The 24194-nt window shown below is 51.0% G+C and overlaps 1 protein-coding gene across 1 annotated transcript in view; it reads right to left on the bottom strand.

Annotated features, from left to right (window-relative positions):
- Positions 1 to 23516, bottom strand: part of LOC121362475 (carboxyl-terminal PDZ ligand of neuronal nitric oxide synthase protein-like) — a 28244-nt gene extending 4728 nt beyond the window's left edge. Inside the window, exons 1-6 of the mRNA XM_041484001.1 lie at positions 23412 to 23516; positions 19767 to 19838; positions 2800 to 2892; positions 2152 to 2210; positions 615 to 723; positions 197 to 338 (exon numbers count right to left, since the gene is read on the bottom strand). Coding sequence (XP_041339935.1) covers positions 197 to 338; positions 615 to 723; positions 2152 to 2210; positions 2800 to 2892; positions 19767 to 19838; positions 23412 to 23516 — 580 coding nt within the window. The remainder of the gene's footprint in view (positions 1 to 196; positions 339 to 614; positions 724 to 2151; positions 2211 to 2799; positions 2893 to 19766; positions 19839 to 23411) is intronic.
- Between the last annotated feature and the right edge of the window lie 678 nt (positions 23517 to 24194).

Genomic DNA, 24194 nt, shown 5'->3' with positions numbered 1-24194 from the left:
AGGGGGCTCAGCCTGCCCCTCCCCAGCGCTCAGTAGGAGTGGGCAGGCAGGGCAGATTCCCCATGCTCCCCATCCGAAGGGCCCAAAGCTCTCACCCATGAAGGAGGTGCCACCTCGCGTGTCCCCACCCCGAAGCATCCCCGCACCGCTGCCTTAGGGAGGGGCGCGCCCAGGCCCCTCGGGGGCCCTGAGTCACCTTCCAGCGGCTGCTCCTCGGCCGATTTGTCGCTGGCACCGTCGGCCTGCCCGTCGGCGTTCTGCAGGGCGTGCTGCAGGCTCAGCTTGTGGCACACCTCGAAGGCCTGTCCCACGGTGCGCACCACGCGCATGGCCTGGCTCTGCGGAGCAAACCCGGAGCTGCCAGCGGGGGAACCGCGAGCCCTCCCTGCGTCCCACCCGCACTGCCGCCTCTCCTCCTGGGCTGGGTGTGCCAGCAGCGCCCCCCACTCTGCATCTGGGGGCTCCTGTCCCTGTGTGCAATGAGGGCAGGAGGGGACAAGCACCAGGCACGCTGTTCTGGGGACACCCAGCACCGGCGCTGCCTCGGGGGCTCCCCAGGGACCTGCACCCTCTGAGCCCGCAGAGATGCGGGTGCATCCCCAGGAGCATCCTACCTTCTTCTTGGATTTGAAGACGTTGCACCTGAAGGAGTTGTTTGCGCCGTCCCGTGCGATGTAACTGAAAATTTTCAGGTCTTGCGAGTCATGAGAGACGTAGAAAATTCTAGGTGGGAGAGAGACAAAGGGAATTAATTAAACCATGGGGAGTCTCTGCCCTCCAGACCACCTCTGCTCCTGTGTGTCCCCAGGATGGGCTGGTTTGCAGCCCCCAGGACTGGAGGAACGAGGCAGTGCTGGTGCATGGCCCCTCCTGCAATTTTCAAGGCAGGAGGTGATGGATTTAGAGAGCGTTTCAGGCTTGATGGAAAACCTTCTGGTTTCTGAAGTAGGCAAAAGCTTTTTAAAGCTCCTGTGGGAAAGTGAAAAATCTATAGTCTTGGAAAGAGAGTGGTTATTTTTAGCCCCAGCAATTAACCCCTGCCCAGGCTCCAGCGAGGCAGAACTGCCTGCATGGTGGTGGCTGTCCTGCCCCTGGGGACACAGAAGGTCCCTCCTTGGCAGTGGGCAGGTGCCAGAGCACAAAAGCCTCTCCCAGGGATGCTGAGTGCACTCCAAGGATTCCTCTCTCTGCTGCTCAGGCTGCCTCTCCTCCTTGCACTGCAAAACATTTTGAAGATTTTTAGATATGTTTGATTTAATTAGGTGAAAATGTGACAAGTAACTCAGCTCTGAATAGAGAAGAAACCAAAGGAATTCTTGAAATGCTTTTTTTCTTCTGTTCTTTCTGTCACTGGAATTTTTTGGGTGTTGAACTTGCAGTTAGAGCAGTTACTGCCAATGTACCACATCTTGTAGTGATCTTTTAAGAAAGCCAGAGGTGAGAACTGGGCACAGATAATTCATCAGCACATCCCCTGTTCCTGATCTCCTCACTAAGGGCTCTGATCCCAAAATCCAGTTGGGGGATCCCAGTTCTCGGGGCTGTGGGCTTGTGGTACAACAATTCACTTTGCAGATCCAACAGCCTGGAGCACCCTGTGCTCTTAACCCATCCTCAGGCCATGCACCATCCCTGGGGTCGCTTCCCATCCCCAGGGGCTCCTGAGGCACCAGGTTTATGTTCAGGTCAACCTCTGGGTGGGGCTTGTGGTCTCTGGAATACCTCAGTATCCCATGGAAGGTGCTGTGGAAAGTCAGTGCTTTCTTGCCATGTCTGTAAGGGTTAATTCCCAGTGAGCTCTTACACCTTAGAGTAAGGCCCTACTTCAGAAGCACTGGGAGAGCCATGCTCTGAAGGAAAACCATGGGAAGCCTGTCTTCAGAGGCAGAATCAGAGAGAAATCCAGGTTGAAGCATCTCCAGGGTCACCCAGCCTAACCCTGTTCAAAGCAGAACCAGCTTCAAAGCGAGATCAGTTCATCTCCTCTCCAAAATGTATGAAAAGGATTCTCCAGCAGCAGTAACTTTGTACCCTTGTTAATTTTAGATGCTCCTTTGGAAAGCCTTGGTGGAGGGGTCTCAGCAGGTGGGAGGAGGGCATGGATCCCCCAGGGCTGCCTGGCCCTCCCTGGTTGAATCCCCTGCCATGTACCTGTACACAGGATCATGCATCACCACCATCTTGCTCTCGTCCCAGGTCCACTCCTTTCTCTGTAAGCAGAGACAAAAATAAAGTAAATCAGGTGAAACTCCACCAAACTGAAGGGCAGGAAACCTGGGGAACAGTGCTTTTGTCCCAAGCCACAATCCAGACTGCAGTGTGATTAGATGAGCCATGACTGTTTCAACAGCATCTCAGATAAAAATAGATTTTTAAAAATCATTTATCATATCTGATCACAGCCTTCAGGGCTGAAAATGGTCCCTAAGATTAATTTATAACATCAAATATGCAGAAGAGCTAGACGTTTTGGGGAAGAAGGCTTGGAGCAGGGGCTTAGGAGATCTGGATTCAGTGACTTGGTGGAAAGGACAGTGGGGCAAAGAGCTGAGGGGTGCTCAGACCAGGCAGCCTGGAAAAAGCTTTCTGGTATTAGCAAGAAAAAAATATATCCCCTGAGAGATAAATTCTTTGGATAGAAAAAAAATCCTCTTCCCACAGTGTAATATTCCCACTCTCTTTCCAGCAAGGTGTTATTAGTTGGATGGAAGTGTTTTCTTGTGCAAATCCGGGGTGTTTTTTAAGAAAAGGCCAGTTGTGGTTGGCAGTGTGACTGTCCCTGGGCTGGAGCAGCCTCACCTTCTGCTTCTTGCGCAGGATCACCTTCACCCCGTCCACGGACACGATGATGCTCACCTTCTTCTTCTTAATGTTCTTGGCTTTGAATTCGTACTGGGGGGAAGAGAAACCCGAGTTTGAGAGAGTACTGGGGGTACCTGGGACAGAGTGTGGGAGTCAGTGTCTGACAGGAAAATGTCAGGGGTTGGTTTAATCCCAACTGCTGAGGGAGGTGGGAATTTGTTTTATTCTGCTGAGAAAAAACATTTTGGGAAGGACTTGGTGCAGTAGCTGGGATGCCAGGCAGGATCCTGGCTCTGTCAGGAGCATCCCCTGGGAGAGGACAAGTGGAATTCAATCCTCTGGACTACACCCAGACTGTTAATTTGGAGTTGGGAAGAGTTTTCCTGATGCATTGGCCGTGCCTGGTCCAGCAGGACTCTGCTGCAGAGGTCTGATGGGGAGGTGGCACCTGCAGCAAACACCAAGCAGTGACATCCCTGGTGCCCTTGTGTGTCAGCACTGCGCTGCACCGGGAATACCAAATCACCCAGGAGCTGCAGGGAGGGCCAGATGGGCGGCAGGAACGCAATTATACCTCACTCATTTGCATAATCACATTAACCTCGGTGGGATCAGGATCTCTGGAGAAAAACCCTGCAGGTGTCTGCAGCCTGAGCTCACCTCCATTTGTGTTAAAAATTAAACACTGACTTTTAAATGTTGCTTTAGCTGACAGAAGCATGGCAGAGCCCTTCTACTCTGGAGACCTTTGTTTACAGCACTCATCCTTCCTGCCCCCGTTTTAAGCACCATTTTTAGCTTCCAAACACAGCATTTTGATACTCCATATTTCTTGCAGTCCCTGTTTGAAATCCACCACTTTGTCACGTTGCTTTTGCCAATCAATACAGACTCTGATTCGTGGATGGGGAGGAAAAGACAATGCCAAGCAGCCTGAAATCTACCTAGGCCATGTAATTAGGCATCTAATTAGAACTTTGATTTCTTTATACAGCTGGGGACATGCAGGGAGCAAGTGAGATGTTAACGGAGTCCAGGCACCTCTTTTGGGATGCTGAAGTTGGAGGACTGTGTGTGGCTCTGTCACCCAAGCTCTGCAGAGAAGATAAACATCTTCCCACTCCTCAGCACCCATTGTGAGCCACGCCAGCTTTACAGACAGAAAATTGGGTGGCTTTCATGTTGAGCAGGCTTTTGATGCTGCTCATTGAATTCTTAGCACTCTGCAAGGTTTATGGTATCAGACAGACCCCAGATTAAACCACAGCCTTTTGATCTCCCCATGAATTATTACTTTCAGACAAGCTCTTTAAAAATCTATCTACGGCGCTATTGCGTGTGAAGCTGGAACTAAATTAGCTAGACCCGTTTTTTATTTATGGGGAGGAGTGAGAGGAAGAGTGAGGTGGTGAGTGCATCCTGCAGGCTGCTGGGGGCCCACGGGGATGCAGCAGTGCCTGCGGGTCTGGGGTCAGCAGATGGACTCGCCAGGCTCAGCACCTGAGAGGGCTCCCCCACCCTCTGTCCCTCCTGCCCAGTCCCCCCAACCCAGCTGCTCCCCCTCCCCTGTGCTCACCAAACTGTTTGTCCTTGTCTGCTCCATGAATGTCAATAAACCCGGGATAGACTGTTCTGCCCGCTAAAGAGCTGTTTATCTTTCTTTATACACAAATGGCTGGGAAAATACTAGCTGTGCTTTCCAAGAAAGAGCAATACAGTGTATTTTCCCATTGTAGCAACAGGGGTGCAATTACATTCAAACAAGGCTCTCTACTCAAAGGCTTTAAGCAAAGTCCAAGCCTGGATTTTGCAGAGATGCTTTTTCTTTCTCTCTTGGACAGAAAGGAACAATCAGGAGCAGCAGCAGTGAATCTGTGGGTGCTGCCAGGAGTGATGGCAAGACTCTAAACCCAGGGAACTCCAGCCAGCTCCCACACAGCACCACCCCAGCCTGGCTCTGGACAGGGCTTCAGCTCCAGGCAGAGCTGTGCAGCACCACAAGCTGCATGTGGCCACAGTGGCCTCAGTGAGGAAGGAGTTTGTTGGCCCTTCCCTCTCCATGGAGCCCGTGGCCACTGCTGCATCCTCGCTGGAGCTCACGGCCAAGGCACAGCCCAGCCATGGCCAGACCCAGCTTGGCCTGAAAACACTTAAAACTCATTGGTGCCTCAAATCTTTTCTAAAGGGTGAAAGCCCTCAAGCAGCCTGAGCTGTAGGATGTCCCATGTCCCATGTCCCAGCAGAGGAAGCAGGAGCATCAGCTGGGTGAGAGCACCGTGCCCGAGAGGAGGGCAGAGCCCCACGCTGACATCGCACCAGCTCACCTTGGACTCTGCATCTCTCCACAGAAGAGGCAGATGGAACACAGCTTCAGTCATTTAATTGCTTCCTATCAAGCAGGAATCAGTATTTTAATGAACTGATTTATATAAGGACAGGAAAGCACATGGGAAAAGCACTCTGAGACAGCTGACTTTCTCCTGCAAATGTTCAGGCATAACCCAACCTCCTTCCCAGCACCAGGCTCCAGGCTGACCTGTCACTGCTGTCACAGCACAGACTAGCCACTGATTTTCTTCTTACTGTTGAATTGATGGGATTTTCCCCCCCAGATCTGTCAAGGTTACTGACAAATCCAAACCCACATAGCAACATTGCTCTCTGCTGCCTTCCACGATTCAATCCTGTTGTTTGTGCTGTCCTATGGGGAAAAGCTTTCTGGATGCTAAAGGATCTGGAGTTGCCCCTACAAGTGGCAATACAGCAGCCTGGAAGCTTTCTTAAATATGGAGACAAGATGGGACATTTTATTAAAAAAATGCAGGTCAAACAAGGGTAATTAATTTCATTTATTTTAGCAGCGTCATTAATTCTATATTTGCTGTGTTTGACCTGGAATATTTTCCACTTCTGCTCTTAAATCCCTGTGTTCAAGACTTTGCCTTTCCTACGGTCCCACACGCTGCTGGCATGAAATATTAACTTACCCATGAGCTAAAGACTGTATGACTAGAAATGTTAATGGCACTGTGTGATGCATATTTCATTGGATAATTCCACCCAAGCAGATATAAATTACACATGCAGTTACCAGCTTCCATCTGCTGATGAAACTTGGGCTAATGCACATTGGAAATCATGTGCAGTTTCCAGCACTAGGAACAACCTGCATGAATACAGTTATTCAAGGAAGCAATTCTTAATGTGATTAATTACTGAAGGTATCAGGGCCTTCATTATGCAAATGAAAACTGTCATAAAATAGAGAGTTTGCAGGTCTTGGAGGCAGTCTCTGCTTCCAAAAAATGCATCTTCTTCATTAACAAGGAGCAGCAAGGCCAGAACATGCTCCTGGCCATGGTTCAAATGGTGTTTTAAGTTGTATTGAGGCAAATCAAAGCAGAAGCTCTGCAGGTTTTTGAAGCTGGAGTATGTCAATGCCCCCAGTCACAACTGGGTATGGACTTATTTGCATGCCCATAGGAAGATGCCACAGGCTTGGAAACCAGCGACTTCTCCCTGTGGCTGTAAATCCTCCAGCCGGCCCTCAGCCTGCTGTCCTGCCCTGGCCTCCCCCCGGCCCATCCCGGCCTGGCAGGCTGCAGGATCTATGTGTCCATAAACAACCCCAACAATAGCCCGTCCCAGCCCCCTCCCCAGGCTCGCCTTCCAGACGGACACAGGGAGAATGGCAATGAGGGAATGAGCCCGGCTCTGCCCCCCGACTGACCGGCTCCGGGCAGGGACCCCAGCCCCTGCTCCCGCCGCACACGGCTGCATCCCACTGGGGGGGCATCCTCCCCTTCCCTTCCCTTCCCTTCCCTTCCCTTCCCTTCCCTTCCCTTCCCCGTGCAGCTTCTGGTACTATACGAGTCCCATTTTAGGATTTAAAGCCATGATGAATTCAAGTATTTCCAGCTCAGGAATGTAATTAATTTCAAACCAGCTGACCTACACGGGGTGAGGACAGGGTGTTATCTCGGCTGCTGTTTGAACTACCCATGCTCGGAGCGCTGCCCTTGGAGCTGATACTCCGGAGAACTCCAGAGTTCTCCCAGCCAGCGGGGCTCAGCCCTGGAGCTGCCAAACCAGCAGTGTCCATCCCCACACCCTGCTTGCTGTCCAGCCTCTGATCCCCCCTTCAGCATCACATCCCACCGTCCCGAGGTCACCGCCGGCCCCGGTCAGCGCAGCCCTCCCTGTGGCTGTGTCTGGAAAGCGCTTTCCCGGTGTGTCCCTTGGGAAGCGGGAGCCTGTGGGAGTCCTGCGAGCCCCGTGCCCCGGGGCTGCCGGGCCGGCAGCTCTCCATGGGCCGGGCATAGCCTGGGGCTGTGCTGCAGTAGCTGGGCAACACGGACACAAAAGCGACGCAGGAAGCAGCGGAGACCAGGAGGGCACCTCCTGCCCAGTGGAAAAATGAGAATTTATGATCCTTGGAAACATAAAACTGCTCACTGGAAAGCAGAAAGCGAAAAGGGAGTACAATAGGCAAGGAGAATGCTGGCAATGTACTCGAAGTCTTTTTTTCTCATTTAAATGAGCTCCTTCCACCATCCAGCAAGCTCTCTGTAGATGCTGCAGACTGCTCCCCAAGCTGTCATGGGCCTGCTGGGTTTCTGGGAGTCCCTGGAAGGGCAGCAAGGAAATGTCCAGTCCATCCCACAGGATCCCTGGCTGAGCTGGGCAGGGGCAGTGAGGATGCTGCCCTGGCTGCAGCAGCTGGAGGCTGATCACATCAGGGGGAGAAGAAGAAAGAGCTGCCTTTTGTCCAGGTCTCCTTTGACACCTGAGCAATCCAGCTTCAGAGCATTCTGATGCACATGGTAATACAGGCCTTCCTCTTTATCCCCCTTCTCCTTATTTTCAACAGATCTCATCTTTGGGAGGTCCCAGACTGCTGAAGTCTCAGACAGGCCTTAAGGATAACTCAATCTTTCCACCCTAAGGTGACACGGCAAAGGATGTGGCTGAAGTTCAGACATTTCTCTGCTGCAATCAAGAGGATGTGGAGGAGAAAGCAGAGTTACACCCACGGGGGTGAGTGGGGCTCCTGCAGCTGATGGGAGCTGTGGGAGCCCAGGGCTAGCAGTGGCTCTTTAATTAGTCTTTTCCACCTCTGAAAAACCACAGACTGTCCTAGAACAAAGCTTCTTCACTTGCTTTTAAGAAAAGGTGGGACAAAAGCAGCCTTTGCATGGCCTCCTCCCTGTGGAAGAGATAGTGCAGTACTGCTGAGCTCCATCCTGAGAGGCACAAGCAGCCTCACAGCCCAGCACAAGGTGACATCATCTGGCCCTTGGTGCCTCTCTGACAAAAGCACCATTGTGTGTCTGTCACTTCCAGGAGCTCCCTGCTGTCCCCAGGTTTAATAGGGAGCTTTCCCACACACGGCCCTTCAGTTCTTGTCTTGCCAGGGCAGGCCAAGCCCAGCTCATGGGGAAGCTGGGTTTTATTTTCCTCCCTACCTCTATTCACTTTGTAGGAGGAAACAAATGACCTTTTCCATCTGCAGTGCCTTGGATGATTAATTAGCAGCAGTAATGAAGTAGTGTCTCGGGACCCCACCCCAACAGGAGCATGAAATGTCCCTACCTGAAAAAGCTGCTAGGTTACTGCAGATAAAAAGTGCTAATTCCATTAGAAGCAGGTCAGATTCACCTGAAATAACCCTGAGAAGTGAAACTGCAATTAAACACTGCAATGTCTTCAAGTAATTCCATATTTCCCTACAAACATCTGTGTCACCCTGCAGAGAAGGGCCTGGTTTAGTGCATGTTTCATATCCTAGCTGCCCTCCAGTCTGGTATGTAGGACAAGAGGCAAGTTAGGAGATTGGATTGCTTTCAGCCTTGTCCATCAAGGTTCACACAACAAAGCTCTGAAGAGCAGGAGCCAGGACTCTGCAGCAAGCTCAGAGCTCCATGAAAAATCCCCTGACCCCCTACATGGCTGTGGGAAGGTATCAGAGTATTTTCTATGTCTGTTTCTCACTTACAAAGCAAGGATATTCATTTTCTACTTAATTCATTCAGTTGTTCTGGTTACAGCCAGCCCCTGCCAAGTGACAGCTACCCAGCACCTCGCTGGCAGGGCCAGGCCACCAGACACTGCTTGTACAGACAGGAGCAGGAGGCAACTGAGGATTTCTGCTGCCTGCTCCAAAATTCCTGTTGTACTTTCAGTCCCTACCCACCCTCTCCATGAGCCTGACAGGCCACAGCAGGGGAGATGCTCCTGGCTCACTTCCTGGTACTTTGGCTAGGCTGTGCAGAGAGGGAAAAGAGGAGGTGGTGTCCTCAGAAGCAGGAGGGGGAGATGGGGCAGGGGTGGTTAGCAGGGCTGCTTCTCTGTGAGGTGGTGTTTGTTGTTTGTTTGGGGAGAGAATAAAAAGCCAATTTTGTTCTTCTGTGGCTTTTCAGAGGTGTGTTTGTGATGCTGCTCTTGAGGAGAGCAGAGCATTGTTCAGAGCAGTTTGTGGCCATGGGAGCCAGGCAGGGCCAGCCACTGCAGAGTGTGGGGCAGGGGCTTATTGAGGGTCCTGGCAGGGACTCACTGGCACAGCACAGAGATGGGGAGAAAACCTAATCCCACTGCCATGTACAGGCCCTGACAAAGGCAGGTACTGGGATTTTAGGCCTCTAAATAATGCAAGGCTTTGTGTTTATGTAAGGATGCTATTTTAGTGCAGCTAGTCCAAGGGAAGGGGGATGGCAATCCAGGGGGAAAGGCAGCCAGAGCAGGCTGGGTTAGGGTTAGGGTCTGAGTGCAGGGATGGAGAGGGAATGTCAGTGCTCCTGGGACCTGGGGCAGGCACAGCAGGTTCAGAGGAAGAGGCAGAGAAGTGCCCACGTGTTCAGCCTGATAACCAAACCAACCCAGCCCTGGCTCCCACCAGGGCCAGGTGTGACCTGCTGGGGTTCTCCATTTCCAGCACTGTGCTGCTCTGCAGCCTCCTCCTGGAAGCCTTGGTGACTTCAGGGAGCTCAGCATGTCCTCCCAAGGTGGATACCTATCCAAAGGAGAAGGAGCAATCTAGTTTGCTGTTGAGAATCTGGAGAAGCTACATCTGCATGACTAACACCTGCTCTGTGTAAATGCTGCAGGGAGGGAACATCTCCTGGCTCCCAGACTTGCTATCACACCCCATATGCATCTTGGGTGCTGTCCTCCAGCTCTGTGTTTTGCCATTTCTCCTACCAGGGAAATTAGCATTTCTTTTGCATATCCACAGCAGAGTCAGGAAGCTGGACTTGGCACCTTTATCTTTGAGCAAGCAGAATCCAAGCTAGAACGAGGACTTGATCTCCATTTGCATTCAGAACCAGCACTTGATTACAAACTAGACCAGAATGACAATGGGGGATGCTGAGTGTGCTGCTGTGTGCAGACCAGGCTTCACGACTCCTTGGCTAGGTGCAATCCATCTTTGTTCTCCTGCAGGGCTAAGAGCTCTTTGTTAGCTCAAGCCCTGGGTGCAGCTGAACCTTTCCACACCTCAGTGCCAGCAACCCCCATGAACAGCCTTGCTATGTACTGGTTTGAGACACCCAGGGACAGAAATAATCTGCTTTATTGCCAGGCAAGGAGACTTTTTCTCTGTAGCTGTTAATACTATCGATCTCCAGCAGTTCCACTTGAGCAAACATTTCTTACAGAAAACCCAATGACTTATAGCTGACCTCCAGGCACTGCACTGAAAGGATGAGAATTACCCAGATGTGCAGCCCTGAGCAGAGCCAGGCACAGCACAGCTCCCACACTGCTTCTCTCCAAGTGGGCCTTGCTTAGAAATTACTGAGTTCCTAAATTTAAAGGGAAGTCTCTGTGTTCTCCTCAAATTGTCCATGAAACTTCACTCGAATTTGGAAACAAGACTGCTAGTGTAAGAGACAGAAAATTCAAGTCTAATTGTGTCATTTCCAAAACTCCAGAATATTAAGCAGTTCAAGGACTCTATTAGCCTCAGGGGAGCTACTGAGATTAGTGAATCACGATGAGAGAAAAGCCTGGGTTTAGATATGGAAATTATGGAAAAAGAGGGTTTTATGCTCTCAGTATTTATTGTCACCAGCTGTACCAGAACATCACAGGCTCCTCTCTCCCCCCAGCGCTGTTCCCAGCGTCCCTGGGCTTGCAGTGGTGTCAGCAGGAGGTGTGAAGCTGTGGACATCAATGCATCCTGCACTGCCCACACACAGGTCAGAGATTAACCCCAGACAGAGCCCCCTGCCCCAGCTCACAGCTCCTGCCACCAGCTGGGACTCAAGGAAGCGAGACCAGCACTGCCCTGGGGGGCAACAACATGAAAATAGGAAACGTGCCTGGGATGGAAGTTTGTGCCCTGTAATCATTAACAGCAGGAGCACAGGCTGCAGCAGGACTGAGCAGGTCCATGGGGCTGTGGGATCACTGACCCTTGAGTGCTCCATGAGCCACGTGTGGCTCTGCAGCAGGTAAAGGACACTCAACAGGTGGCATTTGAGCCCGAAGAGCACCCGTGTGCCTTACACCCTCCTGAGGCAGCTGTGACTGCCTCATCCTCCACCACACTGCACCTGGCCTGAACATGTCCCTCTGCTCTTCTTCATCTGGCAGAAATAATCTGATTTTTAGGAAAAAAAGCCCGGAGCTCAGAGGTGGATTCCAGGTGGGAATTCCAGGGAGTCCACTGGACCTGGCTGTGCAGGGAACAGGGTGATTTGGGGCCCTGGCCTGGGATGCTCCTTCAGCGCACAGGGCCACATCCTGCCCTCCAGCAGAACTACCCAGGCAGGATCTCTGCAGCAGCAGTGACAGAAGGATGGAGGAAGTGGGAAGTGACTCAGGTGTCCTGAAAGCTGTCAGGCAGCTGCCAATTAGTCCAAATAACCCATCTGGTCCAGGGAAAAGACATTTAAATAATGTCTAATCACTGCTGCAGGAAAGAAAGAAAACCATTCCATAATGCCTTTAAAAAATCCCTGCTCCCTCATCAAAGCATCCTTCCTACCAGGGAGCCATTCAAGACTTTTATGCTTTAGATTTATCACACTGTTATTTGGTCAAAACACAAAGTAGCTTGTCAAAGTACTATGGATTCTGTCTGCCTTCAGGCCTCATTTAGTACAGAGCAAAAACAGATTGAAGAAAGCAAGCACAGAATCAAGCTACTGTTAGCAAATCTTATATTTTACTGGGCTGGATTTGGCTTTGTGCTCACAGCCCCTCAGGGTCCCTCTCCTCAGAACACTGATCAGTGGAGTACAAAGGGCCCTTGCATGTGACAAAATCAAGACAACACCTACAGGAGCACCCACTGCTGTGCCCTGGCTGCCTCCTCCTGTGTCCTGCACAGACTCAACCTGAGAACCAGAGAGGCTCAGCCAGAGCATGAGGATTACACTGTAGCCACAGGATGACTTTTTTTCAGATTTTTCTCTGCACAGAGAGAGACTCATGGGACAGATTTAAGCGTTTGCATCTTCATGGGTTATTCTGTTTTGTTCCTGAAACAAAGGAACCAAACAGAATAACCCATCACCCTGCTCCGGTGGAAATCCACCCCTGCACTGGCACTGGCTGTACAGGGAGGGTCTCTGCTCCTCCCCAGGGGCAGCCCCAGCCCTGTGCCCCTGCAGCTGTCACTCACATTTAGGCAGCTCCTTGTTACCAAGCCAATCCAATGTGCTCTCCACACTCTGGTTACCTTCTCAATTACATTTTTTTCAGGCACCAACAAAGAAGCAGCTTTGAGTCGTGGCTGAGTGTTCTTCACCAGAATGTAATTTGAAAGCCATTATATTTCATCTCTGTAATACTCTACAAGCAGTAACAAAATTGGTGAAAAAGTCTTTTTATTTCAAACTAGATAAAAGCTTTGCAGAGATCTCATATGGTGATATTTTAGCTAGTGAAATTAAATGCTTCAGTAATATAATGATAATACTGTTAAAGCCACTTTATTTTACAATTAAAAGGTACCTGCTTCATTGCCAAGATTCAGCATCAGACAAAAAACTCTGTCTTGTTCTATTTAGCACTAACATTTTAATTTAGCTTTTATCCATTTAAATGCTGCTTTTATTAGCCTTCAACTAAACTCCAATCCACCATGACTCTTATGCAAAACAGAATTAATGTGCCTGACTGGTTCCACCCCCTCACTGGAGAAGCCACGGATGTTTGAGGGCTCTGAGGAAGGCAAAAAGGTCACTGTTGCCTGGAGATGACACATTTCACTGACTGATCCCTCCACCCATCTGTTACCAACCCTGTGCACTCTGAACAGGGCGGAGGAACCGAAGCACCTCAGTCACCGGCCACTCCTCAAAAACTGGGTCATGAAATGTGGCCACCAAAAATGCCCTCAGCTGCCTTCTGGCACAGTGACCTGTGCTCACAGCTTGACCAGTCCCCACTCGTTTCAGCTCAGAGGTTAAGTGACAGAAGGTAACTAATTATTCTGTGGCAGGAAGTCCAGAGGTGATTTAGGGTTGGAGATGAGCAGGGTGGAAATCTGCAGGAGCTTCTAAGTCAGTGGGGCAGCTCCATTGTACGGTGAGACACCCCAAGCAGTGAGCAGAAGGTTGGATTCTTGTGGAATCTTGAAATCTCAGAGGTGTTTTTTCCTCTCCTCCCACTCAAGACACACGGAGCACAGTCAGTTCCCCACCACATCACACAATGCTGCCTAGAAACACTGTGCATGATGCCACTGCAGAAACAGCTCATTAAGAGCTTCTTCCCTTTGTTTTAAGATAATACAGACAGCAGAAAATGGGTAAAACAAGCTTGGGTTTGTCTGAAACAAAGCAGACTCAATTTTTCTAGAAAGCCAGCTTCCACATTTTAATTAGTCTTTTGTAAGGCTAGGAAAGCAGCTTGTGCATGGTCTCAAGGTGACCAGAGAACACATGGAGAGAGGCCTGAGGAGCTGCACCTGCATGGCCCACCCTTCCTGGGGCCTTCATGGCAGGGATCTCAGGGAGATCTTGTCCCACCTGGTGTTTTGGCTAACTGGTGCTGCAGGGCAGACTGGGAAGGGGAGAGGCTGCAGAACTCGGTGGCAGGATGGGAGCAGGGTGAGGAGCAGTGCCTGGGAGGTTGCAGCTCCTGCAGTCTCACACTGAAGCCACTTGTTCTGCCTGGAGAAATGGATTCTTGCCAGACATTCTGCCAGAGGGCTCAGCTCCTTCAGCATCCTGTGCTGCATGCAGGTAAGGCCCACAATGTGTCTGTCATCCCTTAAGGTAAGGTGGCATCCCTGTCATTCTTTATCTTCCTAAAGACCAGGGAACAGACTGTGGGAACCAAACCTGGGGGCCATCTGCAGCATGGAGCAGCAGGATGCTTTGCAGCAGAGCTGTGCAGTGAATGTGGTGGTCTCAGTGCTGCCTGCCCTGGGCAGGAGCAGGGAAGAGCTTTCTGGCAAGGCTCAGAGACCCTCAGAGCACATGGTGGGACTCCTGCCTCCTGGGAAGCCCAGCCTGATCCCCATCCCTGTGCAGGAAACTCTGCTATAGATGCAACAAACAGGAAAACAAACTAATGAGGCATTAGGGCTAAACTTAGCTGCAATTAACATTTAATTACTATCCTGAAAACACTTGCAGTATTTTGTCAGGGCCTGGAAAGGTAAACCCAATTAGCTTAATCTTGTGTGGTAGGAACCTTAAACTGGTTCAGATGCCTGTTCTCATGGATGGGACCCTGGGAGTAACTGGTGTTTCTGGGGCCTGGAGCTGAGCAGCCCTGTGGGCTGATCATGTACTGCCTGTGTAAAGCTGCAGAGCCTTTCTTAGACCTCTGCTTTGGAGAAGAGTCAGAACTGACACCAGACATTCTGCAGAAGGTGCCAGAGCAAGTTTGTACATGCTTGTGTATATTGGTTTGGCTGCCACAGCTCCCTCCTGGAGGCCATAGGCTGTGTCTAGCACTTAGCAGGGTAAACAACCCTTGCATGGCTCTCCAGAGATGCAGGGAAGGTATCCTAGAAAATGATGCTCTCTTGGAGCATACTCTGGGGTGAACACAATGTCTTCTTAGTGTTGGGGAGAAGGAGGAAGAGATGCTTGTGTTTCACACTCTAACCTTGTCAGAACTGTCAGTGTTTCTCCTGCACCCTCCTGTAAATGAAAGGAAGGTGCATGGTGTTCTAAGAACTAAAGAAAGGTCCACCCCAGCAGTCTGGAGCTGCTGAAATATTTTAAGATACTAGGTTTGTTGTCTGTCACAGCCCAGGGCTATCATTAGCTGAGCTCTGGATGCTCTTCCAAAGAGGCTGAAAGGGAAAACCCTCCAGGAACTGCAGCAGAACAAACTCCCATCCAACAACAACAGCTCCTGGCGTGCAGCTACAGAGCTCTGTACCCCAGGGCAAGTGCTCCAGCAGTTTGCACTTCCATGTTTGAGTCTGTGCCTCAGCTACAGCTGACCAAATATCTTCATTACAGAGGGAGAGGCTGCAGAGACTAACCAAGAAACCCAGCTGGGAGTTCAGCTTCTCTCTTTATTTAGTTGTAATCACAACTCCAGCTCAGATTAACATGAAGCTGGCAGGAAAATATAGCTCTGAACACAATAACCCAGGAAGGGCTTATAGGCAGAATATGTCAGAGGAATCCATGCAGCAGTCTTCCAGGTGAACTTCTGCCTGCCTGGGAAAACTGAGGGAACTGTATTCTAGAACAATCTCATGGACAAGCCCATGAAACATCTCTACCTCTGAAACCTGTCACACAGTAATAAATTAAATTGAGAGGGCTGAAGGCAATCTTCCTGCCCTCTGCCATCTGCCCACCTGGTTCCTCTCCTTCTGTAGGAAGAGCAGATAAATCCCACCCATATCTGCTCCTGAACTGTTGGAATTTACAGCCTGGCAGGGCTTTAAGTGCAAGGTGCTGGATGAGCCAGCCCAGCTCTGGAGTGCAGAGGCAGGTTCCCTGCAGCTGTCCCTGCTGCCTCTGCTTCACAAGTTTGTGCAGTAGGACTGTAACTTACTCCTGATTTAAATTGCTGTCATGTCACACTTCAACACCACCAGTTGATACTTGGCAGTCTGACTTACAGCGTGGCTGGATTGCACCTCCTCACTCAAATACTGTGTGGAGAAACTGCAAAGTGCTGAGGCTCTGCTCAAAGATGGATGCAGCAAGAATGATCAGGATAAAGAGGGAGGCTGAAGTGAGAACCCAGCTTTCATTCCAAGGAGAGCTCAGGCATTTCTCATGTATCCTGCACTGAGATTTATAAATGCTTCTGTTTCTCTGGCACACTGGCCTCTGGGGAAAAAGGCTTCTCAATTAAATTAAAGCCAACAAATGTGGAGGTAACAGAAGACACATTAGTCTGGATGCCTGCCTCCTGTTTGCTCATCCTGGTGTTTGGATGGGCACAGCACCAGTTGGCTGTTCCCTTACAGAATGATTAAATAATCCAACATCTGGCTCCTTTCTGAGTGTCAATACCTGCACAGGTCCAAGCTGAACCTTCCAAACAGAATGAAATTTGCAGGCTTCAGAGATTCTTAAGTGCAGATTCCAGGGAAATTGATTCTGTGCCTTGAAGGCAGATAAATGGAGTGTCTTGGGGAATTGCTGGCAGCAGGCTGTCTGTGGGGATGACAGGCTCTGTCACTTACTCCTACTGTGTCCTTGTACAGCTCACCACTCAAAATAGCAGCACTAGGCCTGCTCAGCTGGCTGTGAAGTGCTGGACTGAGGCTGGAGGTGCTCTGGGAAGGGAACAGCTCACCTTCTCCTCTGGTCAGTGCTGGCTCTGGGGAATGCATGCAGGATGTGTGGTGATGCTAACCCCGCACTTGAAGCCATCCATTCCCTGGCTAAAATTTTCCAAGCAACCTCAGCCACTTCAAGGAAGTGTTTTGTGTTTTACAAAACCCATCTTCACATTAGCTACCGCTTGAATTGTGAGCAGGAAAGATCTTGATTTGTACATAAACTCCCTGGAGTGCTGAGAAGGCTCCAATACCCGCAGAGGGATCCACTCCAGCAGAAGCCAGCTCCACCAGAACGCTGCCAGAGCACAGGAGCTGCCAGACACCCAGACCTGGATGGCCTCAGGCAGCTGCAGGCAGCAGATGCTGCTCCCTGGGAGGTGGGGGAACACCTGCCCGGGGGTGCTTGGAGCTGTGAGATGAATTGGGACTCTCCTAAGCAGGCTCTCGCTGTGCCTGTCAGGGTACAGTGTATTTATCCAAGCTGCAAACTCATTTCATCACCTCCCCTGCCAGGGCAAGAGGTAGAGGGATTAACTTGAACTCTGATCATATAATAACAACATGGCAGCTGTAGGCAGCTAATAATCCACTGTGAGGATTAGCAAACTTAAAGTTGTCTAGCTCTGCATAATGGAAAGCTAAGAACAGCAGCTTCCCTGTTCTACCTACTGCATTTGCATTCTCTCCAGTGGAAGCATAGAACATGATGAGACAAGGCTTTCCAGTCTGTTATGAAATGGGATCTAAAGTGTGACTAATGGAGTATTGCTAGCAATTCTACAAGCATCCATTCAGCCCAGAATATGGATTTAAGCTTTACTAAGAGACTGCACCTCAAATGCCTGCTGAAGAGCAGGTCACAGTTTCAGCAGGCTGATGTTAAACTTGTTATTTGAGGCTCTCTGGGAGTAAATGTCCTGAAGTCTGCAGGCACACTGCTCTGCTTACACATGGACAATCCCACTGATCCAGAATCCCTGGTGTAATTCACTGGCAAAAGAGCCCAGTACAAAACACAGAATGTGCCAAGGAGCAGAGTTGTCACCTGGTGCTGCTGCTCTCCTCAGGACCCTCCCAGGACATCTGGAGTCCTCGGCAGCTGGAGGCTTTTCCCCCAAGGCAGTTTTGGCTTGTATCAATTTACTGATGAGTAACCAGAGTAAGCAGCTCTGACACAGCCTGGAAAAGAGAGCTGTGACTCCTCATCCTCCTCCCTGCTCGCGCTGGAGCAGCACCAGCGGTGAGGAAGAGCCCTCTGAGCCATGGGCTGGCTCCATCAGCACCAGGATGGCTCCCACTCCTCCCATGACACAGGGAGCACAGGGAATGCTCTGCTGGGGATTGTACTGCACCACTTTTCTCTTCTGCTCCAGTGGAGAATTCCAGAGGAACACTGGAGTGCACAAAGGATGAAAGCTTCACCACGACATGCCCTGCCAACACTTGGCAGGGCTGTGGGACCTTACTCACTCTTGCACTGCAAACAGGCACTGCCACTCACAATAACACAGGAACAAAATACTCATTTCCCCCAAGAGCTTCTTCCACTGTTTCCTCCCAGTTGTAACTGGTGCTGCTGAGAGTCCATGGGAAAAAACTCTAGTGCAGACAAGGTCTCTGCATGCAAATGAATGCTACATAAATAACCCCCATCTTCCCTCAGTTCCTAGGTTGGGTACTCTGTGCACCAGAATTCTCTTCAAAGACCTCCCAGTTCATTCTTTATGCTCTAATTAAGGATCAGTGCCAATTAACTATCTTCAATAGAGGAGCATCTTCCGCTCAGCAGCCAGGAAGTGTCTGAATAAGATCCTGCTGTACAATGTGCACATGAAAAGGGAAGCCCTCCCTTTTTGGAATGGGCTTCCAAGATTAAAAACTCAGTATAGATTACTGGATGCCTACTTTAAAAATCCTGTGTGACAAGATTAAGTGACAGCACCCAGGAATGCAGAATGGTTTTTTTACATGTTTCTTGTGGTACTCAAGCATGCTGTTGCACTGCCAAGGCTCTGAGCTAGGTACCACTGTGGCAATAGCAGGTGTGAAAACAGAATGTGACACTTTAAGTGATGTTAAAATACTGATTGCCTTTTCTTACAAGGGTGTCGTAGATCAGCAGAAGTGCAATGTCAAATCTGATGATAAATATTGATTGAGATGAAAAATTGCCAATAATTATGCCAGCACCTAAACTGCCCTTGTAGTCCTCACCTATTGCTTTTATTTCCTACAGATACTCACCTGATCCATAAATAACCAGGCAATTTAGACTGCTGCTGAACTGTGTTCTGAGCAAGAGCTGTGCTAATAGTCTGAGCAGGCAAAGGGAGGGGAATGTCATTTCTAAGCCTGGCTGGAGATGAATACATCAGCTCCCCAGCCAGTTACAGGCTAAGTTTAAAAAACACTATTCTAAAGGAAAATTAGATGGTTAAACACTGTGGGGGAAGGGGGGGAAATAGGATAATCCCTTCAAAGCTTTAAATGGAAGATTCTCAAACTTGCTTCAGCTGATGTGAGACACATGAACAGCCTCAGAATTAAGACCCCTGCAAAACTTCAGCCAGACACAACAGCTGCACTGCCTTTTGGGGGAGATGCACTTGAACTGGTTATACACGAAGCAGATGTAAGCCACCCAACCCTGCTAATCACAGCTAAATCTGGGGACCATTCACAGGCTGCTCTGCAGAATGAAGGGGCAGAGCAGGAAGAGAGCAGCCTTGGTGATGAGAAACAGGAACTGTAAAACTGTACTGGAGCATGGGGAAAGCAGCAAATTATTCTAGGAGCAGCAGAATCCACAAAGTCTAGTCAGATGGGATTTACATCAATCACACCTGTCAGGGCACTAATATTTCAATATATAACACAATATATTTGGAACTGTCAAGGAACTCAAGTGCTTTTGGGAAGCACATTGTGCCCAGCTTATTCTTCACGCACACAAAATTCCAAACAGGCTAAATAAATCTCTTAGGTTCAAGAAGAAGCCCCATGACTGCTCAGCACAGGAGAGGGGGTAACATTTGAGTGTTGATAACAGATCTCTGCACAGAGCACAGGATGGGCCTATGCTAAATGCCTTGGGAATTTCTGGAGAAGCTCGCTGCAAACCTGATTGGGCTGAGATTTGAGCTTCAGATAGGAAGAGCTGGAGGGAATGTGGAACAGTAGATTGCAACCAAGTTGCTCCAGGGAATGTAAGCTTTAACTGCGTGGGGCTCAGCCCTTCTGAACTTACCCGGATCCTCCTCATGGCTGCCACGATCTCCACGCGGCTGTTGGGCCTGGGCACATCCAAGCTCCCGATGTACTGAAAGACACAACACGAGGTGGCTGTGCAGTAATGCACCAGTTCATGTGTGGGCTTCTTCAAAACAGACAGCGTTTCTCAGGTATTTAGTCCCTCGGACTCCTTTGACCCAGGACAGGACAGCATTATCTGCTGCAGATAATGTTATCAAGTTGGGGATTTCTGAGGTTGGGTGTGAAGCTTTGACCTCATTTGGGTTCTGGATGTGCTCTGCAGGGCAGTGTCTGCTGCTAATTGAGTCATGATCCCATGTGTCTGAAAATGGGACTGCTTTGTTCCTCCTTACTACACCTGTTCAAGACTGAAAGCACCTAAGAGCTGTAAAGCTTCCAGGAAACACCTTTCCTGGAAAAGCCCTGTGATTGTAGCTTAAGTTTTCAGTCTGGACCATGCTACCTCTTGGCACTGCTGTCCCTGCTTGGCTGGACCAGCTCAGCTGTCAGCAGAATCCTGGTAAACCCACCCAAATCTGTGTCCTACAACCCTGCTTAGGGGAGCTGCAGCTCTAACCAAAGTGCTTGGGGTTGAGTGTCTGCATTCCAGTGTCTGTGCAGTCCTAGCAGGGTCTGGGGTCTGAGACATGGCACATGGCAGGTGCCCATCCCCTCCACCTCTAGCCCTGCACCACAGCTACAGCTCCTCGAGCTGGCTGCCTGAAAGGAATGGCAGCACCGTCCATGCTCCACAGGTTATCATGGAACACCCACGGGCAGCTTCCTGCTGCTGGATTTCTCCCTCCTGCGCTGCCTGTTCTCTCCCCTGGTGTGCCAAAGCAGAACCTGCTTGTTCCCACTTTGGCAGGAGGCAGCAGCCGCTGCCTGGTGGCACTGGTGACAGCACACGTGGCACCACGGCTGCACAGGAGTGCCAAGGGGAGGAGGCACAGAGCTGCCAGCTCAGCCCTGGGAATGAGGAAACGTGTGGTGTCCTGGGCAGTCACACTGCGTGGGGAGCAAAGGCTGCTGATGCTGTCAAGTGCTGTGGCTCAGCTCTGAGGGAAGACCTGCACGCCCAGGGAGGACAGGGAGAGTGTCACTGAGGGAGAGGATGATGACAGCATGTGCTGGGAGTGGCCCTGGCAGCTGAGGGCAGCTGCTGGACTTGGTGCTGCTGGGGCCAGTGGGGTCCATCAGCTCCCTCAGGGTAACACAGCCCATCTCTGCTGTTAGTGTGGGGACTCAGGGTGGTTCACAGAGTTTAGTGACTCTCCCAGGAGCATTTGGTTCATGAACTGTGTCTGGGTTTTAGTGTGTGGTTACAAACTGTTGGTTTTTTGGAAGTTGTTCCCTCGTGGAGAGGAAAACGAGCAGCTAATCAGGAGGCCCCTGCAAACATTCAGGGTGATATTATATATATGAACAGAGACAAAATAATTCCCCAGAACAGCCCCATAGGTATTGCTGTTACTGACACAGTTCTGGATTTATTTCTCCACTGTACTACTTGCAGGTTGCAATGGGTTTTATCTTGTAAAATGTCTGCTTAAAAGGGCTTTCAGAGATGAGCTCTCCTGGCTTAGTCTTTAGTGCTCTTTCTCCTGCTTTGAAATAAACACCACAAGCAATCTGAAAGGTCATCTGGCTTTGCTGCTGCTTCTGTTAATGCCTTTGCAAAATGGCATTTTTAAGAGCAGTTAAGTTCATCTATAGCCTTTGGTAAACCACAGGAGAACCAAGCTCAGAGCACGAGAGCTTGAGGGCAGCAGGGAGGGGAGCAGCAGAGCCAGGGCTTCCCTCTGGGCTGGTGGGGAGGGCAGAGCTGTACTGCTGGGATCTGTGGCCTCTTTGGTGTGCAGATCTCCTTCCCTGCCTCTCTGCCTGTCAGGACAGTCACTGCTAATCCAGATGAGCTCCTTGCAGCTGGCTGGCCTTTTGTCTGCCAGCAGCAGAGCTGCAGTGGGGAACAGGCCATGCTCCTAATGACAAATTAATTGGGGCAAGAGGACAGCTGGGACTGCTGAGCTAGAGGAGATTCTTTCAAACTCCCTGCTCTGGTCTGGCTGCAGAGTTTTGGGTACCTGTCCTGCCACATGAAACTCATGAAACAGCACACAAAGCTCTGCCCAAACAAGCAGCTCCCAGTACTGACCTCCTGAAGATTATAGGGGGAGGAAGGCAGCTTGGAATGTGGAGATTAGAGAGGCAGTGTGGTCAGTAAGATTGCCTGGTGTGAGACACCTGCAGCCAGCTGCAGCCTTGTCATTGTCAGCGTCGCAGCTGACTGATGTGCCCACAATGAGCAGCATAATTGGAAGAGACAGACTGTAAAGCAGAACTGAGCAAGCATGTAACCAAGGTAATGCAAACCCCATCCCAGACCCACACATCCCAACAGGGTGTTATCCACTCGCCAGCTCTGGATGCCTGGAGCTGTCAATCTGAAAAGCCAGTTTCACTCAGTTAAAGGTACAGTTGCTACCCAGCTTTTAAAAATCAAATTAAGCATTTTTTTTTCTCCTCAGCACAGTCTGCAGCACAGCAAATGCTAATTTAAATAGGGAAATCACAGATTAAATGTTTTCTTCCCTAAGGAAGATAAATTTTTTAAAATACATGATTAACTGTCTATTCAGATTCATCCTGTATCCTGCTTAAATCTTACAGCTCTTTCAGCAGGAAAACCAGGAGGCACAAAATCCGTATTTCAAAGCTTTATTGGAATGTATATGCCCCTTCTTTCCAGCTCAGGAGACAGCAGGCGTGAATTCCATTTCTAATCTGTGTTAGGCCACCTGCAAAGAGGGGAAGGGAGCCTGTGAGTTGCTCCAGCAAAATGCAATTCTTCTTGTCAGCTGAATTATAAACCCATTCCCCATGCTGTCTACAGAATGCCAATTCCAATGGAGTCACTTTCTGAGAGTGCTGCTGTGCTGCCAGGCTGTTCTTCACGATCGATACGGAATTTCTGACAATATCAGTATTTCTTTCTGATGCCTGAAGGCTGCAGACCTTTGTCCAGCTTTTCATGCAGCGAAGGGGTCAGCTGGAGTAAGGCACTATTATTTGAGCAGCACATAGCAGTCTGCTTGTTTCCAGGGGAATAGGGAGCTGTCACCCCGCCGTGCAGGACGGGACAGGCACTGGATCAGACAGGGATGAGCACCTGGGACAGCATCCACGGCGCTGTCAAGAGGGGTCATTCCAGAGCAGCTCCCAAATGCAGCACGCAAGGCAGCGTCTGAGGATTACACAGCTGCAAAAACACTAGGAAAAGAGCAAGAACCTGTTTGATTGCGCTAATTAAATGTAAGGCTTTCATAACTGATTGCTGCTTTCTTTAGACTCCCTCAGCGTGGCCCAGGGCCACTTCCAGAGCTGAAGAATAACCGTGGCAGGGCTGGGGGGGGGCACGGCGAGCCCGGCCTCGGCCCTCGGGGCCAGCTCCGGAGCCCAGCCCGCGGGGACCCCGAGCCGCAGAGAGCCGCAGCCCCCTGTGTGCAGCAGCCAAAGCGGGGGAACCTGCCGGGGCTCCGCTGCCAGGGCCCCGAGCGCGGGGCCCGCGGGGCTGGGGCAGGCGGGGCCCGCTGAGCCCCCCGGCCCGGGGGCTGCGGAGGGGAGCGCGCCCGGGGCTCACCTTGGCCTGGAAGTGGATGCCGTGCTGAAAGGCCTCCTCGTTGTGCAGCGGGACGCGGGAGTCGCAGCCATCGTCCACCAGGTTGTACCGGTTCTTCACCGGCATGGCGGCGGGCGGGCGGCCGCCTCAGCCCGCGGCCCCGCCGGGCATCGCGGCCGGCAGCGCCCGCCCCGCCGAGCCCCGGGCGCCGTGAGGGGCTGCGGGCACCCGAGCCCGGCCGCGTTTTGAATGAGCGTCCGCGGGAGCGAGCGGGGCCCCGGCCCCGGCGCGGCGCCATTGGCCCGAAGTTGCCTCATGTGATGCGGGGGGCGGTGGAGCCGCCCGGCCCTGCCCGGCCGCCCCGCCCCGGCCCCGCCGCGGAGCCGCCGCCGCGACCGGCTGGAGCGCTCGGGATGCTCCGCTGGACGGGAGGGTCATGAGGGGTCTGGAGCATCTCGGTTATGGGGGGACGCTGCGGGAGCTGGGCCTGGTTAGTCTGAGAAGACTGAGAGGGGATCCCATCAATGCTTACAAATATCTCCAATGGCTGTCCTGAAGGAGTGGTCACCTACGTTATGTATGTCTCGTGTCAGTGTGACTTACAGCTCTGGTAGAAATTAGCACACGCCCTCTCTCAGAGTCCAGACGCACAGTCGATGCCCACTGTGTCGCTCGGTACTCTCAGGATTTGTGGCACCCCGTGTGCTCACGGTGTTCTTTCCTCCCAGGTCCCAGATGCCGCTCTGGGACACCTGGCACACCTGAGCGTGACATTCCCCAGCGGGCACCAGCACAGGGAAGGGA

This window comes from Pyrgilauda ruficollis, unplaced genomic scaffold, assembly GCF_017590135.1.
Source record: "Pyrgilauda ruficollis isolate IOZ18807 unplaced genomic scaffold, ASM1759013v1 scaffold62, whole genome shotgun sequence".
NCBI classification, from domain to species: Eukaryota; Metazoa; Chordata; class Aves; order Passeriformes; family Passeridae; genus Pyrgilauda; species Pyrgilauda ruficollis.
This window is presented reverse-complemented; position numbering and strand designations above follow the sequence as displayed.